This window comes from Vipera berus (assembly GCF_964194415.1).
Source record: "Vipera berus genome assembly, chromosome: 1".
NCBI lineage: Eukaryota > Metazoa > Chordata > Lepidosauria > Squamata > Viperidae > Vipera > Vipera berus.
The window spans coordinates 356,155,667-356,179,240 of NC_138202.1; the positions used below are offsets into that span (position 1 = coordinate 356,155,667).

Consider the following 23,574-nt stretch of genomic DNA (forward strand, 5'->3'; position numbering starts at 1 on the left):
ACTTTTTTCAATGCTGCTGTAACTTTGAATGGTCACTAAATGAACTGTTGTAAATTGAGGACTGCCTGTATTTATGACTGTTTCGTTATCTCAGGGGTCACGTGATCACCATTTGTAATCTTCCCAGCCGGCTCCTGACCAGCAAAGTCAACGGGGGAAGCCAGCTTTGTTTAACAACCGCATGTGATTCATTTAACCACCGTGACAAAAATGTTGTAAAACAGGGCAAAAACCACACCTGTCTTGCTTAGCAATAGAAACTGTGGGGCTCAACTGTGGTCATAAATCCCGGAGTTAATGTATGATTTTTGAAGAGAGCCAATGTGGTGTAGCAGTTAAGGCATCAGGCTAAAAACTGGAAGACACGAGTTCTAGTCCTGCCTTTGGTAAAAGGCCAGGTGAGTGACCTTGAGCCAGTCACTCTCTCTCATCCCTAGGAAGGAAGCAATGGCAAACCACTTCTGCAAATATTGCTAAGAAAATGCAGAGATTCATCTAGGCAGGTACCAAGTCAAGAGTGACTTGAAGGTGTGCATGTCGTACACACACACATGCACACACACATGCACGCACACACATGCACGCACACACCTTGAGCCAGTCACTCTCTCTCATCTCTAGGAAGGAAGCAATGGCAAACCACTTCTGCAAATATTGCCAAGAAAATGCAGAGATTCATCTAGGCAGGTACCAAGTCAAGAGTGACTTGAAGGTGCGCATGTCGTACACACACACATGCACACACACATGCACGCACACACATGCACGCACACACCTTGAGCCAGTCACTCTCTCTCATCTCTAGGAAGGAAGCAATGGCAAACCACTTCTGCAAATATTGCCAAGAAAATGCAGAGATTCATCTAGGCAGGTACCAAGTCAAGAGTGACTTGAAGTTGCGCATGTCGTACACACACACATGCACACACACATGCGCGCGCGCACATGCACACACACACCTTGAGGCAGTCAGGATCGAACTCCTGCAATACTGCATTCTAACCATTGTGCCACCATGAGAAGGAAGGAAGGAAGGAAGGAAGGAAGGAAGGAAGGAAGGAAGGAAGGAGAGAAGGGAGGGAGAGAAGGAAGGAAAGAGGGAAGGAGAAAAGGGAAGGAGAGGAAGAAGGAAAGGATGGAAGCAAGCAATGGTAATAGCACTTAGAGTTAGACTTACACAGTGCTTTACAGCCCTCTTTAAGCAATTTACAGAATCAGCTTCTTGCCTCCGACAATCTAGGTCCTCATTTTACCAACCTCGGAAAGATGGGTCAACCTTGAGCCAGTCAGGATCGAACTCCTGGCAGTGGGCAGAGTCAGCCTGCAATACCGCATTTTAACCACTGCTCCACCCTGGCAAGGGAAGACGGAAGGAAGGAAGGAAGGAAGGAAGGAAGGGAGGGAGGGAGGAAGGAAGGAAGGAAGAGGAAAAGGGAGGGAGAAAAAGAAGGAAGTGAAAGAGGGAAGGAAGGAAAAATAACAATAGCACTTAGACATATATACTGCTTCACAGCGCTTTACAGCCTTCTCGAAGCAGTTTACAGAGTCAGTGTAAACAACTCTGTAAACAGAGTTTACAGTGTAAACAACAATCTGGCTCCTCATTTTACCAACCTCGGAAGGATGGAAGGATGAGTTGGCCTTGGGCCGGTGAGGAACGAACTGCCGAACTGCTGACAGTCGGCAGTCAGCAGAATTAGCCTGCAATACTGCATTCTAACCACTGCACCACCAAGGCTCTGTAATTTATTTATTTATTTATTTAATAATATTTATATACCGCCCTTCTCCCGAAGGACTAATTAACAACAGTAACCGGTATCAATAATGTTGTATCAAAAATTACAGGTAATAACGAAAAAGAATAACACTCTCCCTTCTTATGGCTTGTTTCCACAGGGGGAAGTACAGAGATCTGCAGATTTTCGTTTTCATGAGCAGGGACAGACCGTTGCCGGTCTTAAAAGTTGCCCAGGTTGGGGACCCCTGGACTAGAAGACGGGGCCTTTTCTGCAGTGGCCCCTGCTCGAAAGGAACTCTATCCTCCCTGAGGTGATGATTAGAATGGGCCCAACTGTGTTATCCTTTCACAAGGCCCCCTCCCCCCCCAAAAAAACCTGGCGATGCTGCTGTGTTTGGGGTGCTGAAGATGTCGGGGACCGATCCCTGTTCCCTGGCTGTATTGCTAAGTGGCCAGATATCTCGGCTGCTGTGTGTATTTATTTATTTGGGATGTTTCTATTTTTTTTAAATGATTTAAAATGTTTTTAGTATTTTCATTGTGTGTGTGTATATTATTTGTGTGTTTATACAGTTTATACAGTATATGTGTATGTGTGTGTATATATAAATTATGTGGACTTCGACTGCTACACCACAAGACAAAGGTAATGGACTGGAACACCACATGAATATCTTTCCTTTCCCCTTTTTGCATCCTCCTTTCCTTTCCTTTCCTTTCCTTTCCTTTCCTTTCCTTTCCTTTCCTTTCCTTTCCTTTCCTTTCCTTTCCTTTCCTTTCCTTTCCTTTCCTTTCCTTTCCTTTCCTTTCCTTTCCTTTCCTTTCCTTTCCTTTCCTTTCCTCTTCTCATCTCCCCCCTTCTCCTCTCCTCTCCTCTTTCCTTTCCATTCCTTCTTTTCCTCCCCCCCCGTTTCCTCAATGATCACTCCAAAACTACCTCTCCATAGTATAAGAATTATATTTGTGCTGACCTTCTTACTGCTTCTTCCCATGTACAAACCCTTTTTTCTTTCCACGTTGTGGTCGTCTGAAATAAAGACCTCTGGGTTGTTCCTGGTGGTCCTAACCTGATTTGAATTGCTAGGAATAAAACCAACCAACGTGGTTTCCTCCCTTTCTCTTCCTTGGCCTTTTTGGGGGGGCAAAGCTCAAGTCCCCTTGAGTCCACACTGCTCAGGAAATCCTGTCCCAGAGGCTGATATTCCCACACATTCCTCTGGAGGATTTCCGCCCTCGAATCCAACTGTGGCAGAAGCTTAAAGCATCCAGAAAAATTCACACACACCCCCTTTTCTTGCTTGCTTGCTGGGGCTGATCAATGTAAAATAGAATAGAATAGAATAGAATAGAATAGAATAGAATAGAATAGAATAGAATAGAATAGAATAGAATAGAATAGAATAGAATAGAATAGAATAGAATAGAATAGAATAGATATTGGAGAACAGAATAATGAAAGAATGGAAAATAATAGAATAGAATAGAATAGAATAGAATAGAATAGAATAGAATAGAATAGAATAGAATAGAATAGAATAGAATAGAATAGAATAGAATAGAATAGAATAGAATAGAATAGAATAGAATAGAATAGAATAAATATTGGAGAACAGAAGAGAATAGAATAATGAAAGAATGGAAAATAGAATAGAATAGAATAGAATAGAATAGAATAGAATAGAATAGAATAGAATAGAATAGAATAGAATAGAATAGAATAGAATAGAATAGAATAGAAGAATAGAATAGAATAGAATAGAATTATGAAAGAATGGAAAATAGAATAGAATAGAATAGAATAGAATAGAATAGAATAGAATAGAATAGAATAGAATAGAATAGAATAGAATAGAATAGAATAGAATAGAATAGATATTGGAGAACAGAATAATGAAAGAATGGAAAATAGAATAGAATAGAATAGAATAGAATGGAATGGAATGGAATGGAATGGAATAGAATAGAATAGAAGAATAGAATAGAATAGAATAGAATTATGAAAGAATGGAAAATAGAATAGAATAGAATAGAATAAATAGAATAGAATAGAATAGAATAGAATAGAATAGAATAGAATAGAATAGAATAGATATTGGAGAACAGAATAATGAAAGAATGGAAAATAGAATAGAATGGAATGGAATGGAATGGAATGGAATGGAATGGAATGGAATGGAATAGAATAGAATAGAATAGAATAGAATAGAATAGAATAGAATAGAATAGAATAGAATAGAATAGAATAGAATAGAATAGAATAGAATAAATATTGGAGAACAGAAGAGAATAGAATAATGAAAGAATGGAAAATAGAATAGAATAGAATAGAATAGAATAGAATAGAATAGAATAGAATAGAATAGAATAGAATAGAATAGAATAGAATAGAATAGAAGAATAAGAATAGAATAGAATAGAATTATGAAAGAATGGAAAATAGAATAGAATAGAATAGAATAGAATAGAATAGAATAGAATAGAATAGAATAGAATAGAATAGAATATTAAAATAGAATAGAACAGTGAAATATTAATAGAATAGAATAGAATAGAATAGAATAGAATAGAATAGAATAGAATAGAATAGAATAATAACTTTATTGTCACTTTGAATGTACACTAATCAGCATACATTAAAATGAAGCTTCATTGCATACAGCTCTCAAAGGGTCACCACCTCCAATATAAACTACATAAATAGGACAAAAATAAATGGGTGCCTTTGCTGGGGAAGTCCAAAACCAGCGCTTGGATGAACAGAAGGACTTCTCTGCATAAAGGTCTCCCTGGCCACTCCAAGTCTATCTGCAGAGCTGAAGTGGCCAGAAAGTCCTAGAGAGGGAGGGAGGATTTGCAGGCCGCGGCCCCTGACTGGGGGTGACTGTCACACTCCAGGCTGATGACCTGGCTGCCGATGAGCTTTGCCCTCTTCTCCAGCTGGCCGGCCATCAAAGGAGCCCTTGATAAGAGCTGGGGGTGGGTGGGCGACAGGGTTGCGGGGAGGGCAGAATGATAAGGCTTCTCTTGACAAGGTGGAGGCATATCTGAAGTGCCTGGCAAGAGAGCAGAGATTCATTTGAGACAGGAGGCATAATAATAATAATAATAATAATAATAATAATAATAATAATAATAATTAATAATAATAATAATAATAATAATAATAATAATAATAATAATAATAATAATAATAATAATAATAATAATAATAATAATAATAAAGTTAGAAGGGACCTTGGAGGTCATCTAGTCCAACCCCGTCCTCAGGCAGGAAACCCTGTATCAGGGGTAGGCAACCTTGGCTCTTTTATGACTCGTGGACTTCAACTCAGCTGTGCTGGCTCAGGAATTCTGGGAGTTGAAGTCCACGAGTCATAAAAGACCCAAGGTTGCCTACCCCTGCCCTATCCCATTTCAGACAAACGGCTGTCCAGTCTCTTCCACTGGTTAATTGTTCTGTCAGAAAATTTCTCCTTAGTTCTAAGTTGCTTCTCTCCTTGACTAGTTTCCATCTGTTGCTTCTTGTCCTGCTTTCAGGTGCTTTGGAGAATAGCTTGACTGCCTCTTCTTTGGGGCAGCCCCTGAGATATTGGAACACTGCTGTCATGTTCCCCCTACTCCTTCTTTTTGTTAGACTAGACCAGGGTAGGCAACCTTGGCTCTTTTATGACTCATGGACTTCAACTCCCAGAATTCCTGAGCCACCATGGCTCAGCTTGGAAACCTCTCCATTTCTCCTCAGCACGGCTGGCTCAGGAATTCTGGGAGTTGAAGTCCATGAGTCATAAAAGAGCCGAGGTTGCCTACCCCTGGACTAGACAAAATGGAGATGAGTTTTGCGTCTCCTGAAGAACCCGAGGGGGCTGGAGTTTGCCTCAAAAGTTGGAGCCATGAAAATAGCTGATCACCTGACCGCGGGGTTACTACAAGCCCCTGATCTTCTCAGGTGACCCCATCCTTTTCCTACATCTATCCTGGTGCTATTTCATCTTTAAGACTCCACGTTTTTATAAGCATGGAGCTCCTGAAGAAGTTTATACCTTTACTATGGAGTTTTTCACTCCCTTCCAATTCAAGCTCGGCTCCAGGGGTCCAGAGTAGCCAAATCCATGAAACCTTGCGGAAAGGATTTTTGCCGGCACTTTTCCCCACAGTGTGAATTTTCTATCCTAGGGTTTGTTTGTTTGTTTGCTTCTTTATTTATTTATTTGAAGAGAAGGGTGAGGGGTGACATGATAGCAGTGTTCCAATATCTCAGGGGCTGCCCCAAAGAAGAGGAAGTCAAGCTATTCTCCAAAGCACCTGAAAGGACAAGAAGCAACGGATGGAAACTAATCAAGGAGAGAAGCAACCTGGAACTAAGGAGAAACTTCCTGACAGTGAGGACAATTTAACCAGTGGAACAACCTGCCTCCAGAAGCTGTGAATGCTCCAACAGTGGAAGTTTTTAAGAAGAGACTGGCCAGCCACTTGTCTGAAATGGTATAGGGTTTCCTGCCTGAGCAGGGGGTTGGACTAGATGACCTCCAAGGTCCCTTCCAACTTCTTCTTCTTCTTCTTCTTCTTCTTCTTCTTCTTCTTCTTCTTCTTCTTCTTCTTCTTCTTCTTCTTCTTCTTCTTCTTCTTCTTCTTCTTCTTCTTCTTCTTCTTCTTCTTCTTCTTCTTATTATTATTATTATTATTATTATTATTATTATTATCTATCTATCTATCTATCTATCTATCTATCTATCTATCTATCTATCTATCTATCTATCTATCTATCTATCTATCTATCTATTGCCTCTTTTCCTAGAGTGGGATCCGAGCTCCCTCCCCCACTTCTACCATGCAAATTGACTGTTGCTGCTCATTAGAATTAGAATAAGAGAGTTGGAAGGGACCTTTGTCAGTCTGGTGTCTTCAAACCTGGCCCTTTTATGAATTGTGGACTTCGACTCCCAGAATTCCTCAGCCAGTCGAAGTCCACAAGTCATAAAAGGTTCAAGTTGGAAGACCCCTGAGCTAAGGAGAATAGGAAGAAGAACATCCTGCTGCTGATGTTAGCTCAGGGGTCTTCAAACTTGGCCAAATTAAGATTTATGGACTTCAAGTCCTAGAATTCCTCAGCCAGGCGTGCCTGGCTGAGGAATTCTGGGACTTGAAGTCCACACGTCATAAAAGGGCCAAGTTTGAAGACCCCTGTTGTAGGTCATTTAGTCCACCACCACCCCTACCCAAAGAAGAGACCCTAAACCATTTTTGACAGATGGCAGTCCAGCCTCTTCTCGAAAGCTTCCAGTGATGAAGCACCCATAACATCTGAAGGCAAACTTCATAGTGGTCTCACCCAAACAAACCATGGATATTGCTGCTTTGCTTTATTCAAGATCAGTCACATTTGGCTAGCTGTTCTACCGTTACGTAACAAGAGTCGGTAGAATTTGGAAGAAGTCCTACCGGATCAAGGTTGAAAGCTAGGTTTCCATCGTAGCTCTTTTATTTCTGAAGGCTAGAGAAGTGCACAACTTGAGATGGACACAGATAGGTTTTCCACTAAACCAGGGGTAGGCAACCTTGGCTCTTTTATGACTCGTGGACTTCAACTCCCAGAATTCCTGAGCCAGCCATGCTGAGGGGAAAGGGAGAGGTTTCCATGCTGAGCTACGCTGGCTCAGGAATTCTGGGAGTTGAAGTCCATGAGTCATAAAAGAGCCAAGGTTGCCTACCCCTGCTCTAACCCTACAGTAGTGGCCAAAATTGTGGAAACCTTTTGGGAAAAGTGTACAGTGGAAATGCCACTTTTGGTTACTGTAAGTTTTCACCATTTTTTCTTCTAATTTCTTTATAATGGTTGCCTTGTTCACTTAATAATAATACTAATACTTTCAGGGCAACCAGTCAATTCTTTGCACCGTTACTTTATTACGTTTTACAAGCTCACTACATGAAACAACACAAAACACCCCCCCCCAACCAACTTGACAGCCATCACATAACACACTGACAAATGTCCTCCTCTCAGCTTCCACAAAATGACATCCATAACTGAATCCCATTGTGATCTGATTGGCTCATTGGCAAAACAAGATGACACCTGATTGGCTCTCTAAACAGTCATGCTCATTGGCTACAATCGGATGAAGGAAAGCTACCCGATCTCAACCTAACTAAACCAGTTGTGCTTCCTTTTTCTGGTTATTGGGCTATAACTTTTCATAGAATACAGTACAGATAATTGAACAAACCTCGTTGCATTACATTCTTGATTAAATTATCTTTCCATTGATATATAATTCTATGGTACTACTCCAAAAAAAAAAAGTGGTGTTATTGGCCATCAAACCTCAAAAATACACTTTTCCCAAAAGGTTTCCACAATTTTGGCCACTACTGTACGCTTAGGAAGTCACAGCAGTTGAACCTTCTTACAACACAACGGAACTGCTGGTTTTCTCGCTGAGGAACATCTGCAGAAGCTTTAGAAGACGAGTACTTTTAACTGCTGACTTACAACACTTGGTGTAGTGACTGTATGAAGTTTCAATGGCTCTGAAACGTGTGACTTATCACTTTTCACACTTACCACCAAGGTAGCATCCCCAGGGTCACGTGACCAAAATTCAGACGCTTGGCAACTGACTCATATTTATGACGGTTGCAGTGTCCCGGGGGGGTGGGGTGTCACATGATCACCTTTTGCGAGCAAAGTCGATGGGGGAAGCCAGATTTACTTAACAACCGTGTGAATAGAATAGAATAGAATAGAATAGAATAGAATAGAATAGAATAGAATAGAATAGAATAGAATAGAATAGAATAGAATAGAATAGAATAGAATAGAATAAGAATAAGAATAAGAATAAGAATTAGGAATAGAATAGAATAGAATAGAATAGAATAGAATAGAATAGAATAAGAATAAGAATAAGAATTAGGAATAGAATAGAATAGAATAGAATAGAATAGAATAGAATAGAATAAGAATTAGGAATAGAATAGAATAGAATAGAATAAGAATAAGAATAAGAATAAGAATAAGAATAAGAATAAGAATAAGAATTAGGAATAGAATAGAATAGAATAGAATAGAATAGAATAGAATAGAATAGAATAGAATAGAATAGAATAGAATAGAATAGAATAGAATAAGAATAAGAATAAGAATAAGAATAAGAATTAGGAATAGAATAGAATAGAATAGAATAGAATAGAATAGAATAGAATAGAATAGAATAGAATAGAATAGAATAGAATAAGAATTAGGAATAGAATAGAATAGAATAAGAATAAGAATAAGAATAAGAATAAGAATTAGGAATAGAATAGAATAGAATAGAATAGAATAGAATAGAATAGAATAGAATAGAATAGAATAGAATAGAATAGAATAGAATAGAATAAGAATAAGAATAAGAATAAGAATAAGAATTAGGAATAGAATAGAATAGAATAGAATAGAATAGAATAGAATAGAATAGAATAGAATAGAATAGAATAGAATAGAATAGAATAGAATAGAATAGAATCTGGAAGGGACCTTGGGGGTCTCCTAGTCCAGCCCCCTGCTCAAGGAGGAGAACCTATATCATTTCTAGCTCTACCCTCTTCTTAAAAATCTCCAGTGATGGAGCACCCACAATTTCTGGAGGCAAGCTGTTCCACTGGTTGATTGTCCTCACTGTTAGGAAGTTTCTCCTTAATTCCAGGTTGCTTCTCTTTTGGGTCAGTTTCCAACCATTGTTTCTCGTCCTTCCCTCTGGTGCTTTGGTGAACAACCTGAGCCCCTCTTCTTTCTGGCAGCCCCTCAAATATTGGAATGCTGCTATCCTGTCTCCCCTATTTCTTCTTTTCTTTAGACTAGCCAAACCCAAATCCCCCAGCCATTCTTCATATTTTTTTGGTCTCCAGGCCTTGGATCATCTTAGTTGCTCTTCTCTGAATTTTTTCCAAACTCTCAACATCTTTTTTGTGAAATGGTGACGAAAAATTGGCTGCAGTATTCCAGGTGTGGTCTTACTAGGGCTTTATAAAGCGGTATTAATACTACCTTAACAACTGCAGTGATTCACTTAATTGTGGCAAGCAAGGTCACACAATGGAGCAACTTTCCTGTCTAGCTTAGCAACAGAAATTTTGGACTCACTAGTGGCTGTAAGTAGAGAACTATCTGCAAAAAGAAAGATGGGATTTTTAACCCTGTGGTTGAAAACCCATTCCCTGTCTCATGTTATTTGTCTTCTTACTCTTTTAACTCTCTCTCTCAAGTTATTGCAAACTCATTTCCCCGGCCCCCACTTTCCCCCAGAATGCCAAAAGCGATTGTTTTGCCATAGCATTTTATTCAACATCACATGCATTTTAACACAGACAGGAGGAGTTCCAAGAAACAACATAATACCCAAATGAAAGAAATTTACAGTTTGAATGATCATCAAATGAAGTCTATTTCTAAAACAAAAGGAGAGGGGGAAAAAATCAAAGGTTATCCTTCCCAGGAAAGAAAGAGGACAAAAATAAAATAAAATCAAAATAATTGTAAAGAACTCCTTTGCATGTAATATAGCTGGCTTTGGATACCAGGGAACAAAGCACAGAGATGTCAAATGCAAGGCTGTTTTGAGGAACCCGACTAACTTTCTTGTCATTATTTGAATCTAGTCCGAATTTGAGAATGTTTGTAGCTCAGGGTTGAACTGAGGGGCCCTTGGTGCTCTCTGAGCTGGGTGGTTTTCTTGCAGACGTTTCATTACCAAAGTAGGTAACATCATCAGTGCACGCTGCCCAGTTTGGTAAATGTAAGGTCTGCAAGAAAACTACCAAGCTCAGAGGGCCTCAAGGACCCCCTGAATAGTGTTACGTCCAACGGTTGATGCTTCAGAGATTTGCAAAGATACCAACAGCTCTGAGGCAAGGGACCTTTTTTTTTTCTAAACACACCAGAGATAGACAACGACTTGCAAAAGTCTTGCAAAAACAGTTAGCGGTGAGCTGACTTTCAGAGTCCAAATCTCAGTTTGGGGAAGAGGCAGGGGAAGAGGAACAGCCCATTTTGGCCAGGAGCTTCAGAATGCTTCTTGAAAACAGCCACCCCTGATTTGAAGATCAGGAGAAGAAAAAAAAATATTAGCGAAGAATCTTCCCCAGTCCTATTGCACGATAGAGCAAAGGCAGCATTTTGTTCGTAGGGTCTTGGAAAGGCGAAAAGCAGACCCAGCATTCCTGGGTTTTAGGGAACCACTGAGATGGCTGGACATCAAGAACCTCTGTAGAAGGTTGACTGGTTGGTTGGTCAATCTAAGCTGAAGCTGTCTCCTCCGCCCCCCCCCCAGGAACATGGTTTATGGGAAACCCGTTGGAAAGAGGCTCAAGGGCTGGCTTTCAGTGGGAAGAGGAGACCGGCAGCCATCCAAAGTTCGAGGGATGCTCTCATTAGTAGACCCGGAGCTGTTACTCAAGGTTTCAATGCTTCCTTCGCGCTGGAACTCTGCAAGGGAAGAAAAACACACCGTTTTGGTTAACGCTGAAGACTGAAAAAGAAGACCAATGTTGGAAGGCTTGGGGGGGGTCCCTTGAGTTGGGATGATTTGGGATGCAGCAATGTATTCCTCTAAGCCAAATACCTTCATGTAAGTTCACGTAAGGTAAAGGTAAAGGTTCCCCCGCACATGTGTGCTAGTCGTTTCCAACTCTAGGGGCCGGTGCTCATCTCCGTTTCAAAGCCGAAGAGCCAGCGCTTGTCCGAGGACGTCTCCGTGGTCATGTGGCCGGCATGACTAGACGCCAAAGGCGCACGGAGCGCTGTTACCTTCCCACCGGAGTGGTCCCTATTTTTCTACTTGCATTTTTACGTGCTTTCGAACTGCTAGGTTGGCAGAAGCTGGGACGAGTAACAGGAGCTCACTCTGCTACGCGGCACTCGGGATTCGAACCGCCAAACTGCCGACCATCTGATCGACAAGCTCAGCGTCCTAACCCACTGAGCCACCGTGTCCCTATGTAAGTTCAGGTACCTTCATGTAACTCTGACCTAACTATCTCAGTGATCCCAGTGACGAAATATCCCAATTCTCATAGCCGTACTGATTGGGTGGTGAAATACAGCTAAGTCCTCGACTTCCAACTTAACACCTAAAGCGACTCACCTAACAACTGTGCCACGTAAAACGGGGCAAAATCCACTTAACAAATGCTTCCATTTAGCAATGGAAATTTGGTGCTCATAAAATTGGGCTCGCACATCTGAGGATTTACCTGCATATTTTCTTCATGGTTGGGGCAGACTATTTTGGCGTGTTGCCTGGCTGAGGAGTAGCCAATGGAAGGCATTCCTTGCTGCCCCTCTTTAATCTTGGCACCTCTCCCGAAGTATCTAACAATCATTGTGGCTCTAAGATTGAGAAACTGCTGTACTTGGATTTAAAAAAAAAAGTCCTTTTGGTGGCTGCAACCCTTAGCTGAACTCCTGACCCTTCAGAAGCCATTCGTGGAAGCCCTTCCACAAACGAGTACATATTCTGCACAGCTCTTCATCCAGGCTTTGCAATCCCCATTTCGAGACTTGTAACCAGTGCTTTGTTTGTAAAAGAAAAAGGTGCCGGAACTCACACATGTCATACAACCCACCTGGCCTACCCTACAAGGTTCCATCCAAAAAAAAGGTGCCGGAACTCCGTTCTGAGCGTTCCATGAGAAAAAAAAGCCCTATTTGTAACAATACAAAATTGTGGCTACAAATCCAGGTTTCTGGAGCCCCTGAATGCTGGCTTGCTTCAGGTTAAGAGAACAGAATAACAGAGCTGGAGGGGACCTTAGAGGTCTTCTAGTCCAACCCCCTGCACAAGCAGGAAACCCTATACTATTTCAGGAAAAAAATGTTTTCCAATCTCTTCTTAAAAACCTCCAGTGTTGGAGCACTCATAATTTCTAGAGGCAAGTAGTTCCACTGATTAATTGCTCTTACTGTGAGGAAAATCCTCCTTAGTTCTAGGTTGCTTCTCTCCTTGATTAGCTTCCCTCCATTGTTTCTTGTCCTGCCTTCAGGCGCTTTGGAGAATGGGTTGACCCCCTCTTCTACCTTGTGGCAGCCCCTGAGATATTGGAAGACTGCTATCATGTCACCCCTAGTCCTTCTCTTCATTAAAGTAGACATACCCAATTCCTGCAACCGTTCTTCACATGTTTTAGCCTCCAGTCCCCTAATCGTCTTGGTTGCTCTTCTCTGCACTCTTCCTAGAGTCTCAATATCTTTTTTATGTCGTGGTGACCAAAACTGGATGCCGTATTCCAAGTGTGGCCTTACCAAGGCCTTGTAAAGTGGTATTAACACTTGGCAGGTTTCCAACCGTGACAACTTTAAGCTTTGGGGACTTCAGCTCCCAGAATGGATAGCTGCAGTGGTGGGATTCAGCCGGTTTGCATCACTTCAGCAGAACCGGTAGCTTAATTTTTTTGTTGCCCAGGCCCAGAATGGACTTCCGGAAGCGGCATCCACACAGAGAACCGGTTATTCGCATGTTTGAATCCCACCACTGGGTAGCTGGCTGGGGGAATTCTGGAAGTTGAAGTCCACAAGTCTTAAAGTTGCCATGTTTGTGGTGAAGGACATGGAAGTTACCTGCCACTGAGTATCTCTCTGGACACATTGATGACCAAGTCAACTGTTCTGCCTTGCTTGTCCCGTGTGGCCCTCAGAATTTCAGAATGGCTTTTCCCCCCACCCACCCCCCAAAAAATAAAAAATAAAAAAATATACAAGGCATTCTGTCCTGCCAGAACTCACAATGACAAGACTTGACGACAGCCATGGATTTGGGTCGTTGTCAAAGGAAATTAGGCAAACGGATGGAATAGAATTGAAGGCTATCGATGGCTGCTAGTCACAATATGTTATTTCCACCATCGGAGACAGAATGGCGCTCAAGAACAGTCTCGAGTTCAGATCCGTGCCCTGCTTGAGGGGCTTCACACAGGCAGATAACGTCCGCCTGGTAAACTCGCAAGATTCGTTTTTATCGCCATGTATAGATATGTATCTGAACTAGACTGAGTTGCTTCTCTGGGCCACATAGGTTTGTGTATGTGGGTACAGGCATAATTTATTTTATTGTTGTTTGTTTTTTGTCATGTTTATGTGGTGTATATTGGAGGTGGTTACCTTTTGGGAGCTGTATGCAACAAAATCTCATTTTAATGTATGCTGATTAGTGTACGTTTAAAGGGACAATAAAGATATTATTCTATTCTATTCTATTCTGTTCTATGCTATGCTATGCTATGCTATGCTATTCTGCTCTGTTCTGTTCTATTGTAATATTATTTCATTCTATTCTATTCTATTTTAATATTATTCTATTCTATTCTATTCTATTCTATTCTATTCTATTCTATTCTATTCTATTCTATTCTATTCTATTCTATTCTATTCTATTCTATTCTATTCTATTCTATTCTATTCTATTCTATTCTATTCTATTCTATTCTATTCTATTCTATCCTATCCTATCCTATCCTATCCTATCCTATCCTATCCTATCCTATCCTATCCTACTACTATGCAGACAGGCTACTGGGCCCGATGCCCATAGATCAAATAGGGTTCTCCCCCACCCTCCCCCTGGTAATTCTCATATAAGATCTATAATGTGATAGAGCCATGGGAACTGCTCCCCAAAATTCAAAAGATTTCGATCTGGATGAGGCCAGGTTTGCAGACCTTCGCCTCTTGCTGCAATACGGTAGTCCTCGACTTACAACAGTTCATTTAATGGTCCTTCAAATTTACAATGGCACTGAAAAAGGTGACTTATGACCATTTTTCACACTTACGATCATTGCAGGTGATCATAATTCAGACCTTTGGCGGCTGACTCATATTTGGCAGTGTCCCACGTGAGCCCCCTTTGGCGACCTCCTGACGAGCCAAGTCAATGGGGAGGGGGAGCCAAGATTCACTTAACAACAGTGTTGCTAACTTAACCACAGCAATGGTGTTACTAACTTAACGACTGTGGCAAGGAAGTTCATGAAAAGAGGCAAAATTCACTTAACAATTGTCTGACTTAGCGATAGAAATTTTGGGCTCAACCGTGGTCGTAAGTTGAGGACTGCCTGTATTTACGTTAGTTCAGGGGTCTTCAAACCTGGCCCTTTTAAGACTTGTGGACTTCAACTCCCAGAATTCCTCAGCCAGGCACGCTGCTTTGAAGACCCCAGCTTGTGGACTTCAACTCCCAGAATTCCTCAGCCAGGCACGCTGCTTTGAAGACCTCAGCTTGTGGATTTCAACTCCCAGAATTCCTCAGCCAGGCATGCTGCTTTGAAGACCCCAGCTTGTGGACTTCAACTCCCAGAATTCCTCAGCCAGGCACGCTGCTTTGAAGACCCCAACTTGTGGACTTCAACTCCCAGAATTCCTCAGCCAGGCACGCTGCTTTGAAGACCCCAGCTTGTGGACTTCAACTCCCAGAATTCCTCAGCCAGGCACGCTGCTTTGAAGACCTCAGCTTGTGGATTTCAACTCCCAGAATTCCTCAGCCAGGCACGCTGCTTTGAAGACCCCAGCTTGTGGACTTCAACTCCCAGAATTCCTCAGCCAGACACGCTGCTTTGAAGACCCCAGCTTGTGGACTTCAACTCCCAGAATTCCTCAGCCAGGCACGCTGCTTTGAAGACCCCAGCTTGTGGACTTCAACTCCCAGAATTCCTCAGCCAGGCACGCTGCTTTGAAGACCCCAGCTTGTGGACTTCAACTCCCAGAATTCCTCAGCCAGGCACGCTGCTTTGAAGACCCCAGCTTGTGGACTTCAACTCCCAGAATTCCTCAGCCAGGCACGCTGCTTTGAAGACCCCAGCTTGTGGACTTCAACTCCCAGAATTCCTCAGCCAGGCATTGCTGGCTGAGGAATTCTGGGAGTTGAAGTCCACAAGTCATAAAAGGATCAAGCTTGAAGAACCCTTTCCTTAGTTACATCACCTCTGCTTTCCCCGGTCAACAGCGGATTTGCGTGCGTATCTCTCACCTTTGTCTGACCTGTTTTCCTTCTTCAGACATCAAGATTTTTTTCCCCCTCTATAAGTATCTTTAGAAGTAGATCAATACCACAAGAGACCCCGCTGAGGCATGTGAGCACAAGAGAAATCCATCAAGAGCACACCGGCCACCTCTGCTTTCAAGGTGAGAAGGGCTGGAAACCACAATATTAACACCTCAGACTCAGGCCAAGAAGGAATCAATGGCAGAGAAACAGCCCCTTTAACCATGGCCATGGTACTCCAGGGCCACAGGAGAAGGGAAGGAGAGGGAAGGATGAAGGAGGAGAGAGACAGAAAGAGAGATGGAGGGAGGGAGGGAGAGAGGAAGGGAGAGGGCAGGGGAAGGGAGGGGAAGAAAGAAGGGAAAGGAAGGGAGGGAGGGCAGGGGAAGAGAAGAAAGAAGGGGAAGGAAGGAGGGATATAAAAGGAGAGAGAAAGGGAGGGAAAGAGGGAGGGAGGGAGAGAGTAGGAGAAGAGAAGAGAAGGGAAGAGAAAGGAAGGGAGGGATGTAAAAGAGGGATAAAGGGGGAGAGAGGAAGAGAAGGAAATAAAAGAGAAAGGGGAAAGGAGAGGGCAGGGGAGGGAGGGAGGGAGGGAGGGGAAGGAAGGATGAAGGGAAGGAATGAAGGGAGGGAGGGGAAGGGAAGAAGTAACAGGAAGGAGGGAAGGAAGGAAGGAAGGAAGGAAGGAAGGAAGGAAGGAAGGAAGGAAGGAAGGAAGGAAGGAAGGAAGGAAGGACATGCCGACAGCCGTGTATTAGACAGAAGTATTTCTTCATCAAGAAGACTTGACATACTCTCGTCCTTCAAAAAGATGGACAACCTAAAGCCACAGACCCATGAAACTGAGAGAGAGAGAGAGAGAAAGAAAGAGAGAGAGAAAGAAAGAGAGAGAGAAAGAAAGAGAGAGAGAAGTTATTCCCTGGACTGATTCTGCGCATAGGGAGGGGCGCTTGCCTGGCTCTCCGCGTCCGATGGCTGGAAAACGATGCTACTTACAGCTCTGATGACATTTCTCGGACTTCAAGAGAGCCCGAGGGAACAGGTGGATGTTTGCTCTGACCTGGAATTACCTTCTCAAACCTAGAGGAGATGACTCTAGATTTGGGCTCAGGCGCTGGGGGGAAGCGGAGTTGGGAAGCGGTGATGGATGTTGAGCCTCTTCTGTGGATAAATAGAGGGCTGTGTTCATTGGGGAGGGGGTGAAACACACAAAAAGGGGCAAAATTCAAAAGTTACCCCCCTTTTTTCTTCTTCTTAAAGCAGAGCAGATACCTACTGGCAGTTTTCAATATCTTATTCAGGATATTTGAGTGGGGCAGGCAAGCTTGGCTCTTTTATGACTCGTGGACTTCAACTCCCAGAATTCCTGAGCCAGCATGGGGGAACTATGGTCCCTTCATGACTCGTGGACTTCAACTCCCAGAATTCCTGAGCCAGCATGGGGGAACTATGGTCCCTTCATGACTCGTGGACTTCAACTCCCAGAATTCCTGAGCCAGCATGGGGGAACTATGGTCCCTTCATGACTCGTGGACTTCAACTCCCAGAATTCCTGAGCTGGCATGGCTCTCCCTTTCTCCTCAGCGTGGCTGGCTCAGGAATTCTGGGAGTTGAAGTCCACGAGTCATAGAAGAGCCAAGCTTGCCTACCCCTTGCTTTTCCCTTCGTAGCCCCATCCCAAACAGGAAGCCATGTTTTTCCCAACTGAAATCTGCGCTTACCGGTAGGATTGCCTCAGCAAATTCAAACAACCCGTGGAAATACAGACTGCAGAACAACAGAGCCTTAAGTACAGGTAGTCCTCCACTTACAACTGTTCATTTAGTAACCATTCGAAGCTACAACAGCCCTCGGAAAAGGGACCTAGGACCGTTTTTCACACCTAGGACTCTACCTGTGCTAGGCCAAATTGGCTCTAATGTGGGTTATTATGGCACTGGGGAGGTGGAGAAAGGTATGAAATATTTGATGTGATTCTTTGGACTGGTTGCTGTAAGTGTATAGGACCTCGGAGGTCTTCTAGTCCAACCCAAGCAGGAGATCCTACACCATTTCAAACAAATGGTTGTCCAGTCTCTTCTTAAAAACTTCGAGTTATGGAGCACCCACAACTTCTAAAGGCAAGTCGTTCCACTGATTAATTGTTCTCACTGTCAGGAAATTCCTCCTTAGTTCTAGGTTGCTTCTCTCCTTGATTAGTTTCCATCTGTTGCTTCTTGTCCTGCCTTCAGGGGCTCTGGAGAAGAGCTTGACTCCCTCTTCTTTGGGGCAGCCCCTGAGACACTGGAAGACTGCTATCATGTCACCCCTCACCCTTCTCTTCATTAAACTAGACATACCAAATTCCAGCAACTGTTCCTTGTATGTTTTAGCCTCCAGTCCCCTGATCATCTTTGTTGCTCTTCTCTGCACTCTTTCTAGAATCTCAACCTCTTTCTTACATCCTGGCCATCAAAAGTGGATGCCATATTCCAAATCCAAGTAAGATAGGCCACTAGCTATGTTCTAGATAGTAAAAATCGTCATCCAGAAAACTATCCCAGCATTTCGTACATCGGGATGAGCATCTGTGGGGAGAGCCAAGGTGCTCCACTTTAGAATAAAACAGAGCTGGAAGGGACCTTGGAGGTCTTATAGTCCAGCCCCCTGCTCAAGCAGGAGAACCTATACCATTTCAGACAAGTGACTGTCCAGTCTCTTCTTAAAAACCTCCAGTATTGGAGCATTCACAACATCTGCAGGCAGATTGTTCCACTGACTAATTGTTCTCACTGTCAGGAAATTTCCCCTAGGAAATTCTAGGTTGTTTCTTTCTCTCTCTTCAATGGTGGTAGTAGTAGTAGTAGTAGTAGTAGTAGTAGTAGTAGTAATAGTAATAATAATAATAATAATAATAATAATAATAATAATAATAATAATAATAATAATGCACCACTACTGTTCAACATTGCATTAATTCCATTGACAATAATATTACGAAACACAAAACTGGGATACCACATCTCAAGCCAGCATGGCAAGATAAACCATCTACTATACATGGATGACTTAAAACTATGCAAAAAGCCACACTGAACTTGAATCAATACTCAGCGCAGTTCACCTGTTTAGCAGCGACATCAGAATGGACTTTGGACTTGGAAAATGTGCTATATTATCCATGCAACGAGGGGAAAAATAGAAGGAATAGAACTGGGAAACGGATGTATTATGAAAGCACTAGCAAAGGATGACGGTTACAAATACCTAGGCATATTGGAAGCAGATAACATCTTGAATGGAAAAGTCAAAGAGTCAACACAAAAGGAATACATCAGAAGAGTCCGCAAAATACTAAAATCAAAGCTGAATGGTGGAAATATACTTAAAGCCATTAATACATGGGCAGTCCCAGTGATACGCTACCCAGCTGGAATTATCAACTGGACATTGGCCGAATTGGAACACCTAGACCGGAAAACGCGTAAACTCTTGAACATGCACCATGCTCTACATCCACGAAGTGACATCGACAGATTGTACCTGCCAAGAAGAATAGGGGGCAGAGGGCTACTGCAAATCCACCAAACTGTAGAAGAAGAAAAATGAAGTTTGAATGACTAGGTGAATCAAAGTACAGAAAAATTGCTGCAGGCTGTGAAAACAGAGAGCATTATCAAAATAACAGAAACAAAGGCAGAATATAAGGAAAAACGGCTGGATGACAGATTAAATAGATGGAAAACCAAAGCTTTGCATGGACATCATTTGAAAAACATTGAAGGAAAATGTGATAACAACCTGACATGGGCATGGCTTAAGATGGGAACCATCAAGAAAGAAACAGAAGGCTTAATACTGGCTGCTCAAGAACAAGCACTACAAACCAATGCCATGAAAGCGAAGATACAAAAATCTACTGACAATCCAAATTGCCGACTTTGCAACGACAAAGCTGAAACTGTTTCACATTTAATATGTGAGTGCAGCAAAATTGTGCAAACTGATTACAAAGCTAGACATGACCGAGTTGCTAAACTAATCCACTGGGCATTGTGTAAAAAATATGACTTGCCTGTGTCCGAAAAGTCGTGGGAACATAGGGTGGAAAAAGTTGTCGAGAATGAGAGGGTGAAGATCTTGTGGTACTTCCAAATACAGACAGATCGCCATTTGGAACACAACACGCCAGATATCACAGTCGTAGAGAACCGAAGCGTACAGCTGGTTGATATGGCTGTACCAGGAGATGCCAGAGTCGAAGAAAAAGAACTGGAAAAAATTACGAAATACCGCAACCTGGCCATCGAAACTGCGCGATTATGGATGAAACGCGTAACAGTGATACCCATTGTCATCGGGGCACTGGGAACTAGGTCCAAAAGCTTTGCAAAACACATCAAGAAATTGCAGCTTCCTGCAATAACCTGCAAAGCTACAAAAAACTGTGCTACTCGGAACATCTTACATTTTAAGGAGATACCTGGTTGATACCTAGGACACTGGCAGCAGCCCGTGTCAACCACTAGTGCCAGTCAATTTGAGTGTTCAGTTGACTGAGTTTCATGTTTTATGAATAAAAGTTTTATAATAATGATAATAATAATAATAATAATAATAATAATAATAATAATAATAATAATAATAATAATAATAATAATAATAATAATAATAATAATAAGATATCTTGGAGGTCATCTAATCCACCCCATGCTCAGGCAGGAAACCCTATACCAGGGGTAGGCAACCTTGGCTCTTTTATGACTCGTGGACTTCAACTCCCAGAATTCCTGAGTCAGCATAGCATAGCATAGCATAGCATAGCATAGCATAGCATAGCATAGCATAGCATAGCATAGCATAGCATAGCATAGCATAGCATAGCATAGCATAGCATAGCATAGCATAGCAGACTCAGGAATTCTGGGAGTTGAGGTCCACGAGTCTTAAAAGAGCCAAGGTTGCCTACCCCTGCCCTAGCCCATTTCAGATAGCCCAATCTCTTCTTAAAAACCTCCAGTGTTAATAACAGAATAACAGAGTTGGAAGGGACCTTGGAGGTCTTCTAGTCCAACCCCCTGCTCAGGCAGGAAACCCTATACCATTTCAGACAAATGGCTGTCCAGTCTCTTCTTAAAAACTTCTGGTGTTGGAGCATTCGCAGCTTCTGGAGGCAGGTTGTCCCACTGACTAATTGTTCTCACTGTCAGGAAATTTCCCCTTAGTTCTAGGTTGCTTGTCTCTTTGAAGAGAGGTGAGGCTAGGATGGGGGAGTCTAAGCTGAGTGCCAACTGGGGTCTCTGAACTCAAGCAACCTGCCAATCTGCAGCCCATCCCTGCAAAACCTTCTCCTTCTCCTCAGTTCGTATTTATTTAATGCATCTTCCAGCTGTGATGTGAACCTTCTTCCGCCTTGCACATTAATGGCTCTGCGGAGCGCATGAGTGAGTCATGCTTAGCTGAGCCCTGACACACTTCCTCGATCGGAGCGGCATGCAACAGCAGGGGCAGGAAACCAGAGAGAAAGGCACACCTTGCTTTCACCTGGTTTTCATATTAAAACATAAAATATGTTCTGAATCCTCTGCGCAGATCGGTGTTTTTCCAACTTGGTTACTTTAAGATGGGTGGATTTCAACTCCCAGAATTCCCCAGCCAGCCAACTTCCGGAGGCAGGTTGTTCCACTGGTTAATTGTTCCAAATGTCAGGAAATACCTCTATATAGTTCCAAGTTGCTTCTCTCCTTGATGAGTTTCCATCCGTTGCTTCTTCTCCTGCCTTCGGGCCCTTGGGAGAATAGCTTGACTCCCTCTTCTTTGGGGCAACCCCTGAGATACTGGAACACTGCTATCACGTCTCCCCTCGTCCTTTTTTTCATTAAACTAGACCAGGGGTAGGCAACCTCGGCTCTTTTATGACTCATGGACTTCAACTCCCAGAATTCCTGAGCCAGCATGGCTGGCTCAGGAATTCTGGGAGTTGAAGTCCATGAGTCATAAAAGAGCCAAGGTTGCCTACCCCTGAACTAGACACACCAAATTCCAGCAACCTAAATCTGTTCCCCTAATCATCTTTGTTGCTCTTCTCTGCCCTAGTTGTAGGAAGCGATTCCCTGCAGTTGTGCTGTGAATCACACTATTGTTTAGCGAATCCCCACGACTTTGCTTGTCGGAACCGTTGCAAACGGAGCTCACGTGACTAGCAGGTTGCTGCAACCCTTTTTAAAGACATTCCAGTTGCCAAGTGCCTGAATTCTGATCATGTGACCTTGGAGATACACGGATGGTCATAAGTAGGAGGAGTGGTCACATTTTTTTCCCCATTGCCCACCTGGGTAACTTCATCAGTGCTAGAAGGAAGCTGGTCACGAAACGTCTGCAAGCAAACAACACAGGTCAGAAATCAGCAAGGGCCCCACAACTACAAATATTCTCTTTTTCCCCACATCCTTTCTCATGGATGCCCTCACCGGGGTAGGCCGAAAACAGAACGCTGCAGTTTCAAATTTGTTGTACAGCAAAGACAATTCCCTAACCGTCCCGAGAACAGTTGGATTCGATGGATCTTCACTCCACTTTGATTTTATGATTTTTTTTAATTTATTTTTTTAGGAGACCGAAGAAGTCCAGCTGAGACCCTTGTATTTTCTGTCTTGTAGAGAATGGACAAAACTGAAAAAGGAGAAAGACATGGAGCTGTCGGAAGGTAGCCTTTGGGGTTCTTAAAAAATAAAAAAAAGAAGATGGCGGCCTTGTCCCGCCTCGTTTAAATGCAAGCCCATTTTTATACGGGACATTAATCCAGAGCTGCCTTTGGAGATCCGTGGAGCCTTGAAACGCTCGTAAATTATGCTCCTTCTCCGCCTCGTAGCTACACGTGCATTCTTTTTCCTTTCTTTCATAATGGTGGAATCTCCTGCCGGGTGAATTCTCCGTCCTAATAGCTTTTCCTTTCTGACTTCCCCCAAACAGAAGGGGGAAGATTTCAGCCAAATCTCTCGCAGGAGCAGTGAACAGAAAGAGGAGGCAGAATCCGGCGAGCAGAGATGGACAGGATGTGCCATGTTCCTCCGACGCTGATGATGTTAACAAGAAGCAATGGATGGAAACTCATCAAGGAGAGAAGCAAACCTAGAACTAAGGAGAAATTTCCTGACAGGGAGAACAATTAGCCAGTGTAACAACCTGCCTCCAGAAGTTGTGAATGCTCCAACACTGGAAGTTTTTAAGAAGAGACTGGGCAGCCATTTGTCTGAAATGGTGTAGGGTTTCCTGCCTGAGCAGCGGGTTGGATTAGATGACCTCCAAGTCCCTTCCTCCTCCTCCTCCTCCTCCTCCTTCTTCTTCTTCTTCTTCTTCTTCTTCTTCTTCTTCTTCTTCTTCTTCTTCTTCTTCTTCTTCTTCTTCTTCTTCTTCTTCTTAAACTTTTATTCATGAAACATGAAACTCAGTCAACTGAACACTCAAATTGACTGGCACTAATGGTTGACACGGTTTGCTGCCAGCATCCTAGGTATCAACCAAGTATCTCCTTAAAATGTAAGATGTTTCAAGTAGCACAGTTGTTTTTTATTATTATTATTATTATTATTATTATTATTATTATTATTATTATTATTATTATTATTATTATTATTATTATTATTATTATTACTATTATTATTATTATTATTATTATTATTATTATTATTATTATTATTATTATTATTATTATTATTATTAATCATTGCACAGTCAGCCAGTTGTTCAGACTGGATTTGGCATTTTTGTCTACCTATCTAGTCCTTACCAAACACCTGGGATAGGCACATGTGGATGTTTGATGGTATTACAGATCTC

At 42.5% G+C, this 23,574-nt stretch overlaps 1 protein-coding gene across 1 annotated transcript in view; it reads right to left on the reverse strand.

The window, feature by feature from the left end:
- Window positions 1-10,011: 10,011 nt before the first annotated feature.
- Window positions 10,012-23,574, reverse strand: part of BCAS3 (BCAS3 microtubule associated cell migration factor) — a 720,894-nt gene continuing 707,331 nt past the window's right edge. Inside the window, exon 26 of the mRNA XM_081346686.1 lies at window positions 10,012-11,207. Coding sequence (XP_081202812.1) covers window positions 11,062-11,207 — 146 coding nt within the window. The 3' untranslated portion in view covers window positions 10,012-11,061. The remainder of the gene's footprint in view (window positions 11,208-23,574) is intronic.